This window comes from Semicossyphus pulcher, unplaced genomic scaffold (assembly GCF_022749685.1).
Source record: "Semicossyphus pulcher isolate SPU_LCO1_2020_fin unplaced genomic scaffold, fSemPul1.0.p SCAF_22, whole genome shotgun sequence".
NCBI lineage: Eukaryota > Metazoa > Chordata > Actinopteri > Labriformes > Labridae > Semicossyphus > Semicossyphus pulcher.
In genome coordinates, this window is record NW_027211696.1 from 1758012 (window position 1) to 1774672 (window position 16661).

The window sequence follows — 16661 nt, forward strand, 5'->3', positions numbered from 1 at the left end:
ATACTGTATTTGCCAAAATATTGCTATATACATTTCTTCTCTTTCAATCCAGTCAAAACGTGAAGAGAGAAGAGAAAACATTTCAGTTCTGTTTTTTTTCCCTGAACTCTTTTTCAGTAAGGTCATGTGTTTCCATCCCTGGTCTGACATTACACTCCCCCTCATGAAAACAGAGGAGGTTGTCAAGGTGATTGACAAATGGGCGGGTCTTGTTGAAGAACTAGGCACCTCATACCCCTGGGTTCAGGTAAGGTGGCACACACATTCATTCCTCTTCACATTCACACATTTTTGAACCAATCTCTCCCAGGACTGGATACAGTCGCAGATAAACTTTCCATTCCATTTTTGTTGTTGTAATGTTTAAGGTATTAAATATGATACAATTTTAATGATGCAATTGTTATTGTAGTTTGATGCAGTGAGATAGAAATGATATTGATATGAATCTACAACTAGCAATTGAATTATTCCCATCACATGTAGATAATGAAAAAAATGAAGATACTGTGTTTTTGTTGATAGATTTTGAACTTAAGCTGATGTACATCTTAACTGGTTTTAGTACATTACTTAGTCCCTCAAGTAAGTCACAATGTCACAATTGCAACAAATTTGACCAATTTCTTAGCATTCTGCGGGATCTTGCAATTTTGTCTCAACATTGCAACCTTTTTGCAAATTTGACCAATCCCTCAATTCTTTGTTATCTAGAATACTAACACTAATACAGTGTCTTTTGGAGACTTTTTACGGTAAATTAATAATGATAAATACAATACACAATGTCATCATTGAATATTTATCTTTTTTCACTGTTTAACTGTGAGCCGTACACTTAGCCATCCTGTGATGCCTTGGTTTGAGTCTGTCTGTCAATCAAAGGCTAAGTTCCTAACTTTCCACTAACCAGAGACTCTATTACTGATGTGTTTGTCAGCGCTGATCTCAAAGAGTCATTCAACAGTGAGATTTTTTTCCTGTCTCTTATCAATGGTTTTCTACTAGTTCAGCACCTGAACTAACAAGTAGAACCGCATAAATGTGATAGACAAAGTGTAGATTTTCCTTTGGGCATATTGATTGCACTGTGATGCGCATGCAAAGTACCAATTGAGCATTTTATGGCTATTTCCTGTAGTTTTTGTCCGTTTTCCAATTTTATTTGGCATCTTGACACAGAAATCAACTAGAAGTGATTTCTCAAGACAAACAGCTTGTTCAGCCTAAACATGGCTAAATTTGAGCGGTCCTAGTTGCTCACAGTGGCTATGTAATGTATTACACACAAAAATAGCCTAAAAACATCTTGCATTGCAATTATTATTAATTAGCCATTTTTTCTGTAAATTAGGCAATCTTGGAGGGACTGATCAATAGGTATACAGATGGAGCAACTTCTCATTAATACTTGAAAATCTTTTGTTTTTGTTGTTTGATGTATCGAATGATATTCCCAGAGAAGCAATTAGTGTGAAATAAATAAGCAAGAGCCATTATATCCTCATGAAATCACTGCACCATAGTTCTGAATTGATAGAAGTTTCCAAACTGAGTTGATACATAGTAATCTGTTTACATCATCTTACTGGTTAATGAAAGGTCAGCATCTTACTTCTGCAGCACAGCCAGTCTTTAGATCTCTTGTGAGTTCTGTTCAATGTATTTTTTGTACAAAGTCACAATTGTTAATTCCACTGACATTTTCCTAGGATAGTTAGAATACATATATTAATACAGACTTCAATCAGCAGCCTGTGTGCCAGATCAGGCCCTTTTACAAACTCAATCTGGCCCTTTAATAATTTAAGAATAAATACAGATAATAAAAAGTGTATTAAAAATAACAACAATTTCTTCCAATCGGACAATTTCCTTTTAGGTGAAAGGTTAGTAGGACAGCCCAGTACTGACATCTAAAGTACCACCAAAGGGCTCTTCTCTTCTTCTTATATCTGTAATTGGTTTGATTTTCTTTGCCTTAGTTTTGTTGCTTTGCCTGCAAGTGAGTAAGTTTAACTAAAGTCTGGATTCCCTTTCCATCTTATTGTCTGTTTTTTTCAGATCTTTGAGAATAAAGGAGCTATGATGGGTTGTTCAAATCCACATCCTCACTGTCAGGTAATATATGTCCACATACATACATAAAAAAACATATGTACATAAAAAGAGCATTGATTAAATATTGCACATGCATGTGCATGGACAGGTGTGGAGTGGCAGAAGTATCATGGAGAACATGATGCACTTACTCCTGATTATTTCATAAAATTTCCACGTTTGTGTATGTGCATCTGTGTATCTATGTGTGTTAAGAACGCCTCCTTGCACGGGCATGCAGTACTACCCTTACCACGCACACATGTACGCACATGTGACTTTTTATAGACAGTCTGTATGATTCATTATTGTAGTTTAATGTGTCAGCTCCCCTCTGTCATCCACAGCAGCTATATTTTGCACATGTAGCTGTCTCTGGATCAGCTGCAGTGTTCTGATCGCACTGGAATGCTCTGCTTTTACTTTTTGTTATTTAGAGAACAGGTTACATGGCAATTTTGAGATCACATACTAACGTACTGCCCACTCAAACAGCATGTACTGCATACAGCCTACTAAACTGATCAAACTGCCAAGATAAATATATTATTTTCAAATAATAATTTGCATAGCGTTAAGTTAAATCAGAATTTTTATCTCTGATGTACTGTTTTGTTCTCTATAATCAAACCTGACAGTAAATGAAGTGAGGGAGCATGCTTGCACAACGCTATGTAGCGTAAATCAGTGGATTGATTATTTAATAATTAATTAGTCGTAGAATGCGTGTAGTCCGGCGTTCACATTAATATGTCAAATATGGATGTCTTAACATGGAAAAATACAACGTCATAACACGCTAAAAACGCCTTAAGACGTTAGAAAATGACCTGTTGACAGGTGAGTTTTTAACTTGTTAAGTGGTTTGGACCATTAAGGCTTCCATGCTATTGGTTGGCTTCAACATACCCACCCCTTTTTGATGTAGGTGCTGCGTTGGGCTGTACGTATGTCTACGTTGTGGTCATGTGGGCTCTTGCTGGTTGGTACGTTTGGGCTACGTAGCTATCATGTGACATGCACACAACTGTGACGTAGTATGTGGAACAGTCCGTTGTGTGCGGGGGTGGATCAGTTTCTGAAATAAGTAGTGTCTATTCCGACCAGAGTGAGGCAGCAATGCGCTAAAAGTGCCTAGTCTGCCATAAAATCCCATAAAGAAGAAGAAGACACTTTCTAAAATTGTGTGGGCAATTTAGAACTACAACTTCACTCTGGTGGTTTAGAGAGCGAAGGCGTCTAGAAACTTTGTCAGGAACTGTGGCAGGACATTTGCAGAATGTACCCGACGGTTATTATCTGATGAGCATGATGATGATTTTTCAAATAGGCCTATAGAGAGTATTTTGTCTAACATTTTGGACAAGAAGCCATGGGTGGCTAGGTCCACAGCTTCCAGTCTCCCTTTGATGGCTGCTGCTATGGCCCTCCTCAGGTGGGACCTGTAATGAATACTTACAATACATTTCCTCTGCCATTAAACTACTTTACAGCAGTGATACTATGTTCTCTAAGAATGCCACATTACTTTCTGAAAGACAGAAAAAGCTTTGACTTGGTTAATATTCTGATTAAAGCAAAAATTGCTGTGATAGACACTGTACTCCACATTTTCTGCTAGTTCTCATTCTGATCCAGAAGGTGAACAGCACACGTTTTCATCCAGTCTCCATTATACATTTCTTTCCAAACACAAATGTGATGTCTGACACAAAAAAGCTGATTCCTAATTAACAGTCTGTTCATGAAAGGATAAAAGTTATATTATTTTTTACATTATAGTCACAATGTATAATTCACACGACCATTACATTAAAAACATACTCATAGGCTGCACTAAAAATGTCGCCATTAATCAGAAAAGATGTTAACAAGTATACATCAGGCATTCAGAACATCAACTGCCTTCCAATATTCTAAATTCAACAGGTTGCCACTTGTGCTCCAATACTGCCATCTAGTGGGCGTGTAGGCGAGCACACCACATTAAATCAAAGTACACAAGCTACATTTTTCCTCGATAAGTAACCAGTACAAAAATGGTGATTTTAATAACATCACCGTAAATTCATATCATTTCTAAACCCCAGTTCAATAAATATTGTATCCTGACCACAATTCATACAAGGTTTATTGAGTGGGGAACTGTTTTCTGTCTTCCAACGACTGTATGTAGGGATTCCCCTCAGAAACGGATGAAGTGGTATCACCCGATAATATACATCTTAACAAGTCAAGAACTCACTTGTTAACAGGTTACTTTCTAACGTCTTAAGGCGTTTTTAGCGTGTTTGACGTTATATTTTACCGTGTTAAGACGTCCGTATTTGACATATTAATGTGAACGTCGGACTACACGTTTTGACCCTTGTGGCTTTCCATAGAGTGCGTCTTCTGGGCTCTGGGTTTGAGGCTTGTCAGAGCGCAATTGGAGCAAAAAGAGAGAGATGTATTGTCTTCAGTTCTTGGAACACAGGTCTACAACAGCTTGAAGTTTACTTGGAGCAATGTCTTCAGCGTTGCAACGCGCACGTAGGCTCTGGGCCTTCTCGTGGGGCAAAACTTAAAGCCCCTGGAAACTCAGCTTGAAATACCAAAAAGGCATAAATGACATCAGTTGTGAGTGTTTCATAAAGCATCCACAAAAATCTGAGGGAAAATAAACGTTCAGGACCACTAGAAAATCTTCTTGAAAAACAGCTCGTTTGGCTGTGCAGACAATTTCTAAGGAGGCGTGGCAGCTCCCGTGTTGATTGACACCTGCCAGGGAGTTATTTCTTACTTCCACACTTTAATTGTACTTTCTTCTTCACCTCATTAAGTTTTAATTCACAAACTACTTTAATCCGATCACTTTGCTTCAGTCCCCCAGCACACCTGCACCTCCGCTCCCTGCACCACTACTGGCCCCGCTCAATCCCCCCGCCCCCGCTTCTGTCTGTCTCTCTGTCTGCTGTGTAGACAGTCTTCATCAGCAGTCTGTTTAATTAAGTCACAAAACATATTACATATTTTCTCTTTAGCAATTCAGTACTCACAGCACCTGAGTTGCGTGTGCACGAGGGACGTTATTAATGACGTAGCGATCTAAACGATCAATCGTTACCAAATGACATCTCCTTTTATAAGCTTTATTAAGCGCGACAATCAATGTACTTACAGTAGGGACGTACGGAGTAGACAGACAATATCTCCTCATTCAGTATAATATTGTGCAGCTTGCTGGAGGGAGAATGCCAGGGAGCTGAAAGTTTGATACTGAGCGCACAGCTGATATGGTCACGTGGATTGTTTACATTGCGTATTAGACCTGCATATGTATGCCGATGTCAGCGATGCGGAGTGGACCCTCTTTTGCCATTAGAAGTAAACTGGTTCCGCTGTTGTTTATGTGGTTGCCAAGACTTCACGAGTTCACTGTTTCAGTGGTCTTCCTCAATGAGGAGAGGATGGACGATCGTTGATTTCTCCAAAGAGTCGTTCAATTACAACTTCTGAAGCAGCGGCTGCAACAATTCATTAAATGTATGTGGCGGAAACACTGCTGCTTCTCAAAGTCCGCCGCATTTACAAAATAAAAGAATGACACGTTGTCATCTCAGATGGTGGATGTGCACCGGGGACAGCACACACAGGCGTGACGGGGAAAAAAGGCGATCGTTAGGCAGGTAACTGCAACAGGTATGTGCAGAGATGTTCAAGATATGTGGACACGAGTTAGCGCAGACTCAGAGAGAGGGATTGATCGCGAGCCCAGAAGTGTTATTGCACCTGTGAGGGCGGGGCAACTGCTGTTGATTATTTCATGATTGGTTCGAGAAAATTTCTGACAACATAAATATCTTCACTGACCACGCCCAATTTAACCACAGCGTCAGGGAAGTTAACAAAGTAAGAATGGCAATTACTCCAGTTTGGATTAAAAGTCATTTCTAAAACTTTTAACATGCTTACAAATATGTACATAAGACTTAAAATTGCATAGAGAGAAGGATTTTGTGGATTTAAAAGGGGCTTTAAAAGACAAAGAAATGGTCAAAAGTCCAGAGACAGGTAGTGGCGCTCGTCAGCTGCCGGGTTGAAGAGGATGCAGGGAAACGCAGGGTGGAAAAGAGGAGGAAGCAAGATAGTAAGAGAGTAAGAGTAAAAGAGAGGGCAAGAGTGTAAGAGAGAGATCTTGGGGTGTCGTCTCTTATTTTAAGGGTCTCTTCTCCCGAGGGCAGTGTCCAAGCAAAACGGTGCGAAGTTGACCACTCCTTTGTCCGAAACTTTCTTATCAAATAAACTATTTCTTCCTAAACATAAAGTAGTTCATCTCATCTATATAACCCCCCCATATTCGACACCTCTGGACTCTCAGCTGCGTGTAGACTCCAAACATCGCTGGGTTATGATACACAGAATGAGATTAAATGAACAGTTCATGAAAGTAATAGAAAATTCAGCAATAAACATATCATGCACACATTTATACGTGAATGTATATATGTGGATATGTGTGTGCATATATATATGTGTATGTGTTTACAGACTATTAAACCAAATAAAAGAGCCACATTGATGAATCAACATTTTCTCTGTCCTGAGTTAGCTCTGTTTCACCCCTCCCTTCTCCTCTCTGTGTGAGGGAGAGGGGGGGAACGCAGATAGGTGACCCACAAACTCTTTCACTCCCCAGGGATCTGAGGTTTGACTCGTCCCTGTTGTCCACAGTCCGTGGATCAAAGCATTTGGTTACTTATCCTCAACATATTATTCTAGATGCAAACATTTAAACACGACAATCATTGCAGTTTATTGGAGGTTGGGAGGGGAGGGAGAGGGGGGAGAGGGTTGTACCCCCCCCCCCCCGATTCCATTAGTGGCTTCTTGATTAATAGCAGAGCTAGTGGTCTAGCTCTCTTCCTCCTGGGGTCAAATGACCAGGTCAGGCCTGGATCAGGCCCATCCTGATGCCACGCTACAGGTGATCAGCTGACGCCATTATCACAAACGGCGCTGCTCGTGGCGCTTCAGGGGAAAGGACGTCTCATGTCTCTCAAAAAACATTTGAGGGATGCATGGATGCAATTCAAGAGATTTGAGAAGCAGCCATGGTCGTTTGAGGATGCTCTGCTAGTCATTTTTGGAGGCCAACCAGTTCCTGAAGCGGTCCTGCATTCTTATAGAAGATGAAGGCATTGTGAACTCAAAGCTACTTGGATATGTCATCTGACATTGCAGACCCTGACCCTGTCACTCCAAATATGCTCCTGATGGGGTTGTGGAATGCTTCACTTCCTTATTGGAAGCATCATAGCCAAACACTTACAGACCATTACTGGGGAAGCTTTATCTGTCTTTATCTTCCCAGACTGCAAATATGCCCTTAATGACATGCAACCTTGAATGTGGCAATGTGGTATCAATTAACAGTTTACTAATTTGCCTTGCTAATTTTTGACATTGAAAAACTCTTTTATTTATTTAGATTTCTGTTGTGTCTCATTCTACTTTTCTGCTATCTGTTAGGTGTGGGCCAGCAACTTCCTGCCAAATGAGCCAGCTCTGTCAGACCGCTGTCAGAGAGCTTACCATCAGAAACACAGAAAGCCACTGCTTTTGCAATATGCAACACAAGAGGCTCAGAAAAAGGTACAGCTATACATATATATGAAAACAAATGCAAATTGTCTTCACAAAAACATGTTGAGCTATGTTTTCCCCTCAAAAACATGTAATTTACTGTTCCTCTGACCATACCTAATTCAAATACTTGTTGGTCCTTCCTCTAAACATTTTCTGCCATGCTTCTCGCATTATATAAGGCACAGATCTGACAACGGCATGTTCTCAAATTCCAATGCCACTTTGGGGAATTGTGGTAAAATCACAACGACCATTCTTAGAGTTTTTATAGTTCTGGGCTCATGCTTGTGTGCTTTGTTCATAAACCACCCTGTGCTCAGTGGCTTGGCTCATCTCTAGATCAAAAATTGGCCAAGTTGAAATTAAGTGAAGAGCTACCTAAAATCATAATCATCATTTTGCCATTATACTACATCCCAACAAAACAATGATAAAATGAATACAATACAACGCAAAATGACTATTAATAAAAGCACATAGCCACAAAAAATTATACAGTGCCATACATCCGAAACAGAGAATACGAACTTCACCTTAGTTTTACTTCAGATATTACACAACAAAGCAGGGGAGGAGGAAGACACTTGAGTGGTTTATTCTACATGGGTGTGGCTATTGAGGGGTATTTTGACCCTGTTAACACTAGCTGAGTTAGTTCTCTAGCTATGTCCCCCTGCAAAGGAGACACATTTCAGTAAAACACCTCTTATTCTTTCATCAGGGAGTACCCTTAATATTTCCCCGTACAATAATGCAGTGTTCGGTGGCTGATCCTTGATCCAGTTATCAAAATACATTTTCTGGCCAATAACAGTAAATTGTCACATGGTTTATATTGTAAGTAACCTTCTTTGAGGAAAGACCAAGAATTGTGAAGCATGAGTCTCTCTTTATCCTCACCCTAAAAAAGAAGCTAAGTTCCTGAGAAATTGTACCCAAAATCTTTTTATGAATTTACATTGCCAAATGTAATGATAATAGGTTCCAACTTCTCTTTGCCTGCAGCCATTCCCACAGGAAGAGGGCATGGAATGCACACTTCAAAAAAATATGTTTGGCATGGCTAGGCCTCCCCTCTCAGAGGGCAGCTGTAGTGTTTTCGGCTTCTGTCTTGGTCTCTTGCCATGCCACAAGTGTAGTGGATTTAATGTTCTAGCTCGAGCCACAAACCACCAGGATACAAAGTTGTGAATCATCCATTCATTTATTAGGAGATTGAAGTTTTATGTAGATTTTTGGGGTGTTTGCCTTGGTTCTAGACAAAGAAAGACACAAATTATAATATATTTCCCATACAAATAATAAATCCAGCGAAATATTTGTATATTAAAGTTCCATAAATCCATAAAATAATGACTAACTGAACATACTTCATCGTAATATTATTTAACAAATTAAATTATCAATCAACCTTTTAATAAAGGTAAACGGCTACTTACATTGAATGAACTCAAAACACGCATGGCAAACACTGCATCAAGGTGGATGTGTTTGAAGACAAAGAACAGGAAGTCCTCAACCAGGCCTCTATTTATAGAGTGGGAGGTACCCAAATCTATTGAGCCACCACTGGGTGTCTCTTGTGGAGAGGAGGGGGAAAACACTTGCAGTTTCTCACAGCCGCCCCCGGATTTGTGCAGCAAATACGTTTCATTTAGCCCTTTCGGTGATTTCAGGGAGTTGGATCAATCTGGAAACAGGGCGTATGTATTCTCTACCTTTAATAATGACTTTTGAGACTTCCTGTGACATCATGGACTCGCTTGCAGCATAGTAGCCGAGCTCCGCTGGACAAAATTAAAGATAAGAATGACAACAACAGTATTTTGACGCTGAAACTTAAAAGATATATCCACGAAAAATGAGTTCCTCCGCTGGTCAAAGGAGACAGGACGAACCTGATCCCTCGCGATGAAAAGAGGATAATAAGCCGAATCAACCGAGCCCAACTAGTATAAACAAGGCTATCAGCAACATGTGTCAGTCAGACTCATCGGTACTGGAGGAGTTAAAGAAACTCCGAAAAGAAAATCAAGACAGACACAATGGGCCTCATTTACGAACAGTGTGTACGCACAAATCTGTGCTTGAACTGTGCGTACGCACGTTTGACGCTCAAATCTTGGATTCATCAATTTGTTCTTACCTAAATTTCTTCGTACTCTGCGAACAAATTTAGAACTCCCTCAGACCATGCGTACGCACAAATGATGAAAGAAATGTCCTAGGAAATGTTAACACACACCCTTTTAACTAAATGCATACTATATTAAAACTTCATTTACTGAAAAAAAGGCTTTAATAGACAACAATAATTGAATTTACTAATGTATGGACCAAACGTAAATGCCGTGTCATCCTCATAATTTATTGTCATATAATTAAAATCTTCAATTATAGCATATATATATATATAGCAATATTCAGTTGAGTTAGTTTATTAAGTTTACAATAGAGTAGACCATATGAAAATGTTCATATTGAAATGTAACACTTTTGTTACAATTTTTTCTATTTCTGCTGATGTGAAATGTTTCTTTTTTCCTTTTGAGGCCATCTTTCACGTTCTTTCATCTTCTCCGTAACACCGCTCTCTTCATGCAGCACCAAACAGATGTCCTTATATAGAGAAATAGAGGCGTGGCAGTATGCTGATTGCAGATCGCGGACACGCGCCTGTCGATTTAGAATGGTTCCGATTTACTAACATACGCACGGTGGTGAGAACAAAATTGGCCGGTACGCACGTGTCATAAATCCGATGGTGATTTTTGCGCAAGTACTTATTTTTTGCGGAGAGTAAGAACATTTCTGCGCAGATATTAGTGAATGAGGCCCAATCACACTAAATTGGCCCTCGGCCGTGTGGAACAAACTGTTTCGGACATAAAGGACCAGCTGGCGGAACACGAAGAGAGAATGGGAAGATGGAGGATACGGAGATGCGCCATCGCAGGGCACTGAGATACCTGCTGCACCGTGATATCGACCTCCAAAACAGGCTGAGAAGAAACAATATCAGGATCTTTCAAATTCCGGAAGGCAGTGAAGGGAAAGATATGGCTGGATTTATCAAAGACCTGCTCCAGAAGGAACTTAAATTACCACCAGACTTGGACATTAAGATTGAAAGGGCACATCGCTCACTGGTGGCCAAACCTAAAGATGCTACAGCCCCTCCAAGATCGATTATGGTGAGACTTCTGGAAGCAGCAGTAAAGGATACAATCATAAGGCAGGCATGGAGCCAGGGTCCAGTCCTCTTTCAAGGCAAGCCGTTTTACTTTGATCAGGACTACTCCCTCGATCTACAGCAGAAACGGATGAGGGTCCATGAAGTTATCAAACAACTTAAAAGGAAAGACATACAGGCAAGGTGTCTGCAGCACAACTGAGAATTAAGCCGAACACCGGGGAGAAGACATTTACATTACTAACGAGTGCCGTGACGGTGTTGAAGGAGCTGGGGGTTGACATGCGCTGCGGGGAGAAGGAGCGCATCGAGGAGGGGCTAAAGGATGGATGGAGGAGCCAAGAGAAGAGAAAGAGGGGAGCGTTTCTGTCACCAGCTGATTTTTCCTGACACATGCTACAGGCACTGTTCTGTTAGTGATTAGACTATATCATAAAACTACACAGAGAACATGGCTGAGTTGAATTTCATAAGTTATAATATAAGAGGAATTAATAATCCAATCAAAAGGAATCTTGGGACAATTAAAGAAGTTGCATTGTTCTGTTGCTCTAATTCAGGAAACAAACTTGTCAGAGACTGAGCATTTAAAACTGAAGAGAGAGTGGGTGGATCAGGTTTATAGTGCATCATGTGGGGGGAAAAAGAAGAGAGGGGTTGCCATACTATTTCATAAATCTGTGTACTATAACAATGAGAAAATCTTTCAAGACGAAGAAGGTCGGTATGTTATGGTGATAGGCACAATTGGAGGAATAAAGATAACCATACTTAATGTGTACGACCCACATGAAGACTGTCCTTACTTTTTAAAAAAAGTAGCAACTCTAGCAGATAAAAGTGAGGGGATTATACTAGTGGGGGGGCGATTTTAACTGCACCCTGGACTTAAAATTGGACAGGATACCTGCAACAAGAAAATCCCAATCTAAAATGTCCAAGGGGCTATCGGATATGATGAAGGAACTAGGTCACTATCAACATGGCCCTTGAGATCGACTCCAGTCCCCTGAGCCTTTTTTTTTTTACTGTTGTCCAGATGTTTAAAGTGTGTTTTATCCATTCGTTATTTATTTTGATTTTATTGACTGACTTTGTATCAATAAATGGTAGTACTGACAAGGGAACGCCTCTAACCGAATCCCGCTCTATCTGAGTCCATATTGCCTCCTGATCATTTCCGATCCATGCCACTATTGCATTTATTTGAGCCGCCCAGTAATACATTTTTAGGTTTGGTAGACCTAGACCTCCCTTGTCTTTGGGTAAATGAAGGGATTTTAGTCTTACCCTCTGTCTCTTCTTTTGCCAAATAAATGTTGAGATTAGTTTATTTTTTATTAGTTTTAAGAAGCAGGTACTCTTACAGGAAGGGATTGAAACAAAAAAAGAAGTCTTGGTAATAGATTCATTTTTACTGTATCTACTCTTCCAAACAAGGAAAGGGGAAGGACTTACCAACGCATCACATCATTTTTTTTTTTGTTGAATTAATTTGTTATAATTTGCCTCGAACAACTGAATGGGGTTAGGTGTAAAAATAATTCCCAGATACCTAAATCCTTGTTTGGACCAGCGAAAAGAGACATTGTTATTTAATTGTGTAGGCCAGGTACCTGAGATCATCATGGCTTCTGATTTATTTTCAATAATTTTGTATCCAGACACTGACCCATATTCATGTAGGCATTTCATGAGTGCGGGGATGGAAAGAAGTGGATTCTTCACAAAAAGTAAAATATCATCTGCGAACAGAGCTATCTTATGAATTGAGCCCCCTTCATCCGCTATCCCTTGAATTTGTGTATTTTGGCGTATCGCCTCTGCCAAAGGTTCAATACTGACAGCAAATAGGATGGGTGACAGTGAATCCCCCTGTCTCACACCCCACTCGATCCTAAAAAAGGTAGAACAGTCACCATTAACTCTAACTTTGGAGCTGGGCTCTTTATATAATAGGTTTATCCAAGCCACAAATTCTTTCCCGAAGCCCATTTCTATCAGTGTCTGCCTCAGAAATACCCAGTCAACTCGATCAAATGCCTTCTCGGCGTCTAAGCCAAGAATTATTGATGGTTGTTTATCCCTTGCCGCTATTGCCTGCAGGTTCAGGGCTCTCCTTATGTTATTTGTTCCTTGACGTCCTGATATGAATCCTGTCCGGTCTGGTTGTATTAATTATTTTATGTTTTTTTGGATTCTAGTAGCTATTATAGAAGTCAGGATTTTATAATCTACACAAAGTTGATAGTTTATTCATTTTGAGGGGTCTTAAAAACTCTGTAATTTTCTCTTCCTTAAATTCTAGTTCTTCAGCCCTATATAGCTGTTTATAATATGTAGCAAATGAGTCTGATATTTTAGTGGGATCGGTCTCAACCTGATTGGTTTCAGGGTTCCTGATCCTGGGAACTGCACGGCTAGATTGGTAGCCTACTAGCTTTATTCCCCATTTCATAATACTTTCTATTAGTATATCTGAGAGCTCCCTCTGCCTTATATGTCAGAACCTCATCCAGTTGTTGTCTAACTTCCTTTAATTTTTTAAGTGTGTCTTTCTTTCCAAATTGTTTATGTTCCCTTGTTAATTTTTTTATTTCAGCTTTCAATCCTTGTTGTTTTGCGAGCCTTTGTTTCTTTATTCTAGATCCTATGGAGATTATCTTGCCTCTCATCGTGGCCTTACTGGCATCCTATACAACTGAGGGGGAGACATTACCATCGTCATTTATAGTGAAGTACTCAGTCAGAGCTCCTTGTAATTCCTGCCTGATGTTTTTATCTGTGAATAATGAGACATTAAGTCTCCAGTATCTAAATTGGTTGTTTACTCCTAAATTAATTTTCATGGTCACGGGGCCGTGGTCTGATATAGAAATTGGCTCGAGTGTACTTTATTTTATTCTATACAGTTCAGTTTTTGATATGCAGAAGAGGTCTATCCTTGAATAGCTCCCATGTACTTGGGACATAAAGGTGAAATCTCTCTCATTAGGGTGGAGCTGTCGCCAAATGTCTACTAGACTAGGAAATATAGAATTCCCACCCTCCGTGTGGGATTGCGGGTTTAGAAGGTGGGCTGACAAAGGTCTCTGTACAATTATTCAACTTTTTAAAGGAACAGAACTCAAATCATTCTCTCAACTCCAAGAACAATTTGATCTCCCATCAAAGGATTTGTATAGGTACCTCCAGACACTATATTACAAACCATAAGGAAAGGGAAATGGTCTGCAAAAACCCAAACGAAATACAAGAGTACTTTATTAGTGTTCTAGAGAGGCATTTCCCAAAGAAAAAACACGTATCTAATATATATAAAAGGTTAGCAACTAGCACCTCACAAAACACAGATTATATCAAGGAAAAATGGGAATTAGAATTGAATGTTATAATTGAAGATTCTACATGGATGGACATATGGAACCAGGGAATTAGTAGCCAACTGTGGAAAGAATTCGACTGGAAGGTGAAGATCAGATTTTTTAATATTCCTTTTACACACATTTTCTGGGATTGTCCAGTAATACAAGGATTTTGGGAAAATGAAATGATCAGCTAAGATCCGACTGTGACGCCATTTTCTCCTGCCGATGAGTTCACTTGCACCAAAGATTGCCTGAGGAAGAGAGGAGTCGGGCCGCCCCATCAGCAACGTATTTGGTGTGACTGGGTCTGGATCAGCAAGGTCAGAAGAGGTATAGCCAAGAGGCTTTGAATTTAGAATGCCTTAAACTTCAATCAGGACTGTGTGTAGGACTGTTTCTGTTGTTGGTTGGTTTCCTAATGCAACATGGAGGGCCATTTTTATTGATTTTATCTCTCGTTCCCAGCTTCTGCCGAAATGTGGTGTAGATGGAGGATTGAATTGGAAGTTCCCTTGTGTGTGGGCCAATTGCTGTTTCAAGTCTGGCCTTGAAGGCATTTTGCTGCTCTGCTTCTCCTGCTCTGAAATTTGTCCCACAGTCAGAGAGGAGTTCAAAGGCTTTACCTCTGCGTGAGACAAATCTTCTGAAGGCCATTAAGAATGTGTCTGCATCCATACTGTCAAGCAGCTCAAGATGTATGCAGCGTGTTGTTAAGCATTTGAACAGTATACCCCATCTTTTCCCTGTGCGGCGGCCAATTTTCACTATGAATGGCCCAAATCAGTCCATGCCTGTGGACCAGAAAGGGGGCTTAAACAGTGCTGGAGGAAGGTCCGCCATCTTGGGTGGGCCATGACTGGCTTGGCTCTCCATCGACACTGGTGTTGATGCTGGCGAATGGCTTGGTGACCACCCAGGATCCAGTACCTGCGTCTGATTTCCCCCAAGACACGCTCAGGGCCTGGGTGCAGCAATTTCTCATCATAATGCTTGATAATGAGTTTTGTTATGGGATGGTTTGGGTCCAATATAATTGGATGGATATTCGCATGGCCAAGGTTATCCGCTCTTCGAAGTCGACCTCCCACTCTGATGAGGCCGAGGTCAGGGTCATATTCAGGAGACAGGGGGAGTAGTTTGCTACTCTTCAGTATGCATTTATCCGTTTTCAGGGCATTGAATTCCTCAGGGAAGCTTTCTGATTGGGCCCTATGCAGAAGATGCCTTTCTGGGTTTATATAGCATTGGGCTATGTTTGAGTTCTGATCTGCTGCCCCTTAAATCACGTTGCTTGTTTCCTTTATCAATTCATCCCAGCTGCAGTACTTGTTCAGATCATGGAGGTTCGGATCATCTGTGATCAAAGCCCCACAGAACATAGACTTCCTGAGTTCCTCAACAGGCTCTGATTCAGGTGGCACACATGGATTGGCTGGCCAGCAGTTAGTGTTCAGCAATAGGAATGGAGGGCCTTGACTCCATCTGTGTGGCTGAGAAAGCTCTAGGAGGGTTTTGCCCTGTGTTAGGTCATCAGCTGGATTATTCTTTGAGTCAACATATCTCCTGTCAGTCAGAGTCTGAATCTCAGCTATCCTTGTACCAACAAACACCTTATAGCGACAGGAGTCAGATGTTAGCCATGATAAGACTGTTGTGGAATCTGTCCAAAGGGTCACTGACTGTAGTGGAATAGTGAGTTCCGTACTGAGAAGGTTAGCCAGCTGGGCACCAGATAGGGCTGCGCATAGTTCAAGGCGAGGGATACATAGCTGGCGTTTAGGGGCTATACGAGACCCGGCCATGATGAAGCTGACATGGGTGTGGTCATATTGGTCCATGGTCTGGAGGTAGGCAACAGCACCATACACACGTTCAGAGGCATCACAGAATACGTGCATGAGGGATTCTGAGGTGGCTGCACTGGTACAGGGGGGAAGATAACAGCGAGGAAAGTGAATGTCAGGGAGGTGTTGCAGTTCCAACTCCCATGCTTGCCATTTCTCCAGTAAGCCGCCTGTTTTGATGATGCTATCCCATCCTCTTTCCTGCTTCCATAGATCCTGTACTAGGATCTTTGCACGGGTTATGAAAGGGTTCAGAAAGCCCAGAGGAATATATTGGCTTGCCAGCAATTTGTATATATTCCTCATTGTAGGCTGATGGTAGATGATGGATCTGTTCTTGTAACCCAACATGTCTGTGAAGCAGTTCCATTGGAGGCCTAGTGTCAGCTCTTTGGGGTCTCCCCTTTCTGAGAGCCACAATTCGCTAGTTTTGCATCTGGTGGGACATGGTATTATACAGCTGGATCATTACTAGCCCGTTGTCTGATGTAAAACCCACCATCAGCAAGCAGAGGTCTCATTTTGTCA

At 40.8% G+C, this 16661-nt stretch overlaps 1 protein-coding gene across 2 annotated transcripts in view; it reads left to right on the forward strand.

Moving 5' to 3' along the window:
* The window catches only part of galt (galactose-1-phosphate uridylyltransferase), a 90590-nt gene that overhangs the window by 29239 nt on the left and 44690 nt on the right, over positions 1–16661 (forward strand). For both annotated transcript variants that reach the window (XM_069673731.1, XM_069673732.1), the window contains exons 5-7: positions 118–247; positions 2065–2121; positions 7612–7734. In XM_069673731.1, coding sequence (XP_069529832.1) covers positions 118–247; positions 2065–2121; positions 7612–7734 — 310 coding nt within the window. The remainder of the gene's footprint in view (positions 1–117; positions 248–2064; positions 2122–7611; positions 7735–16661) is intronic.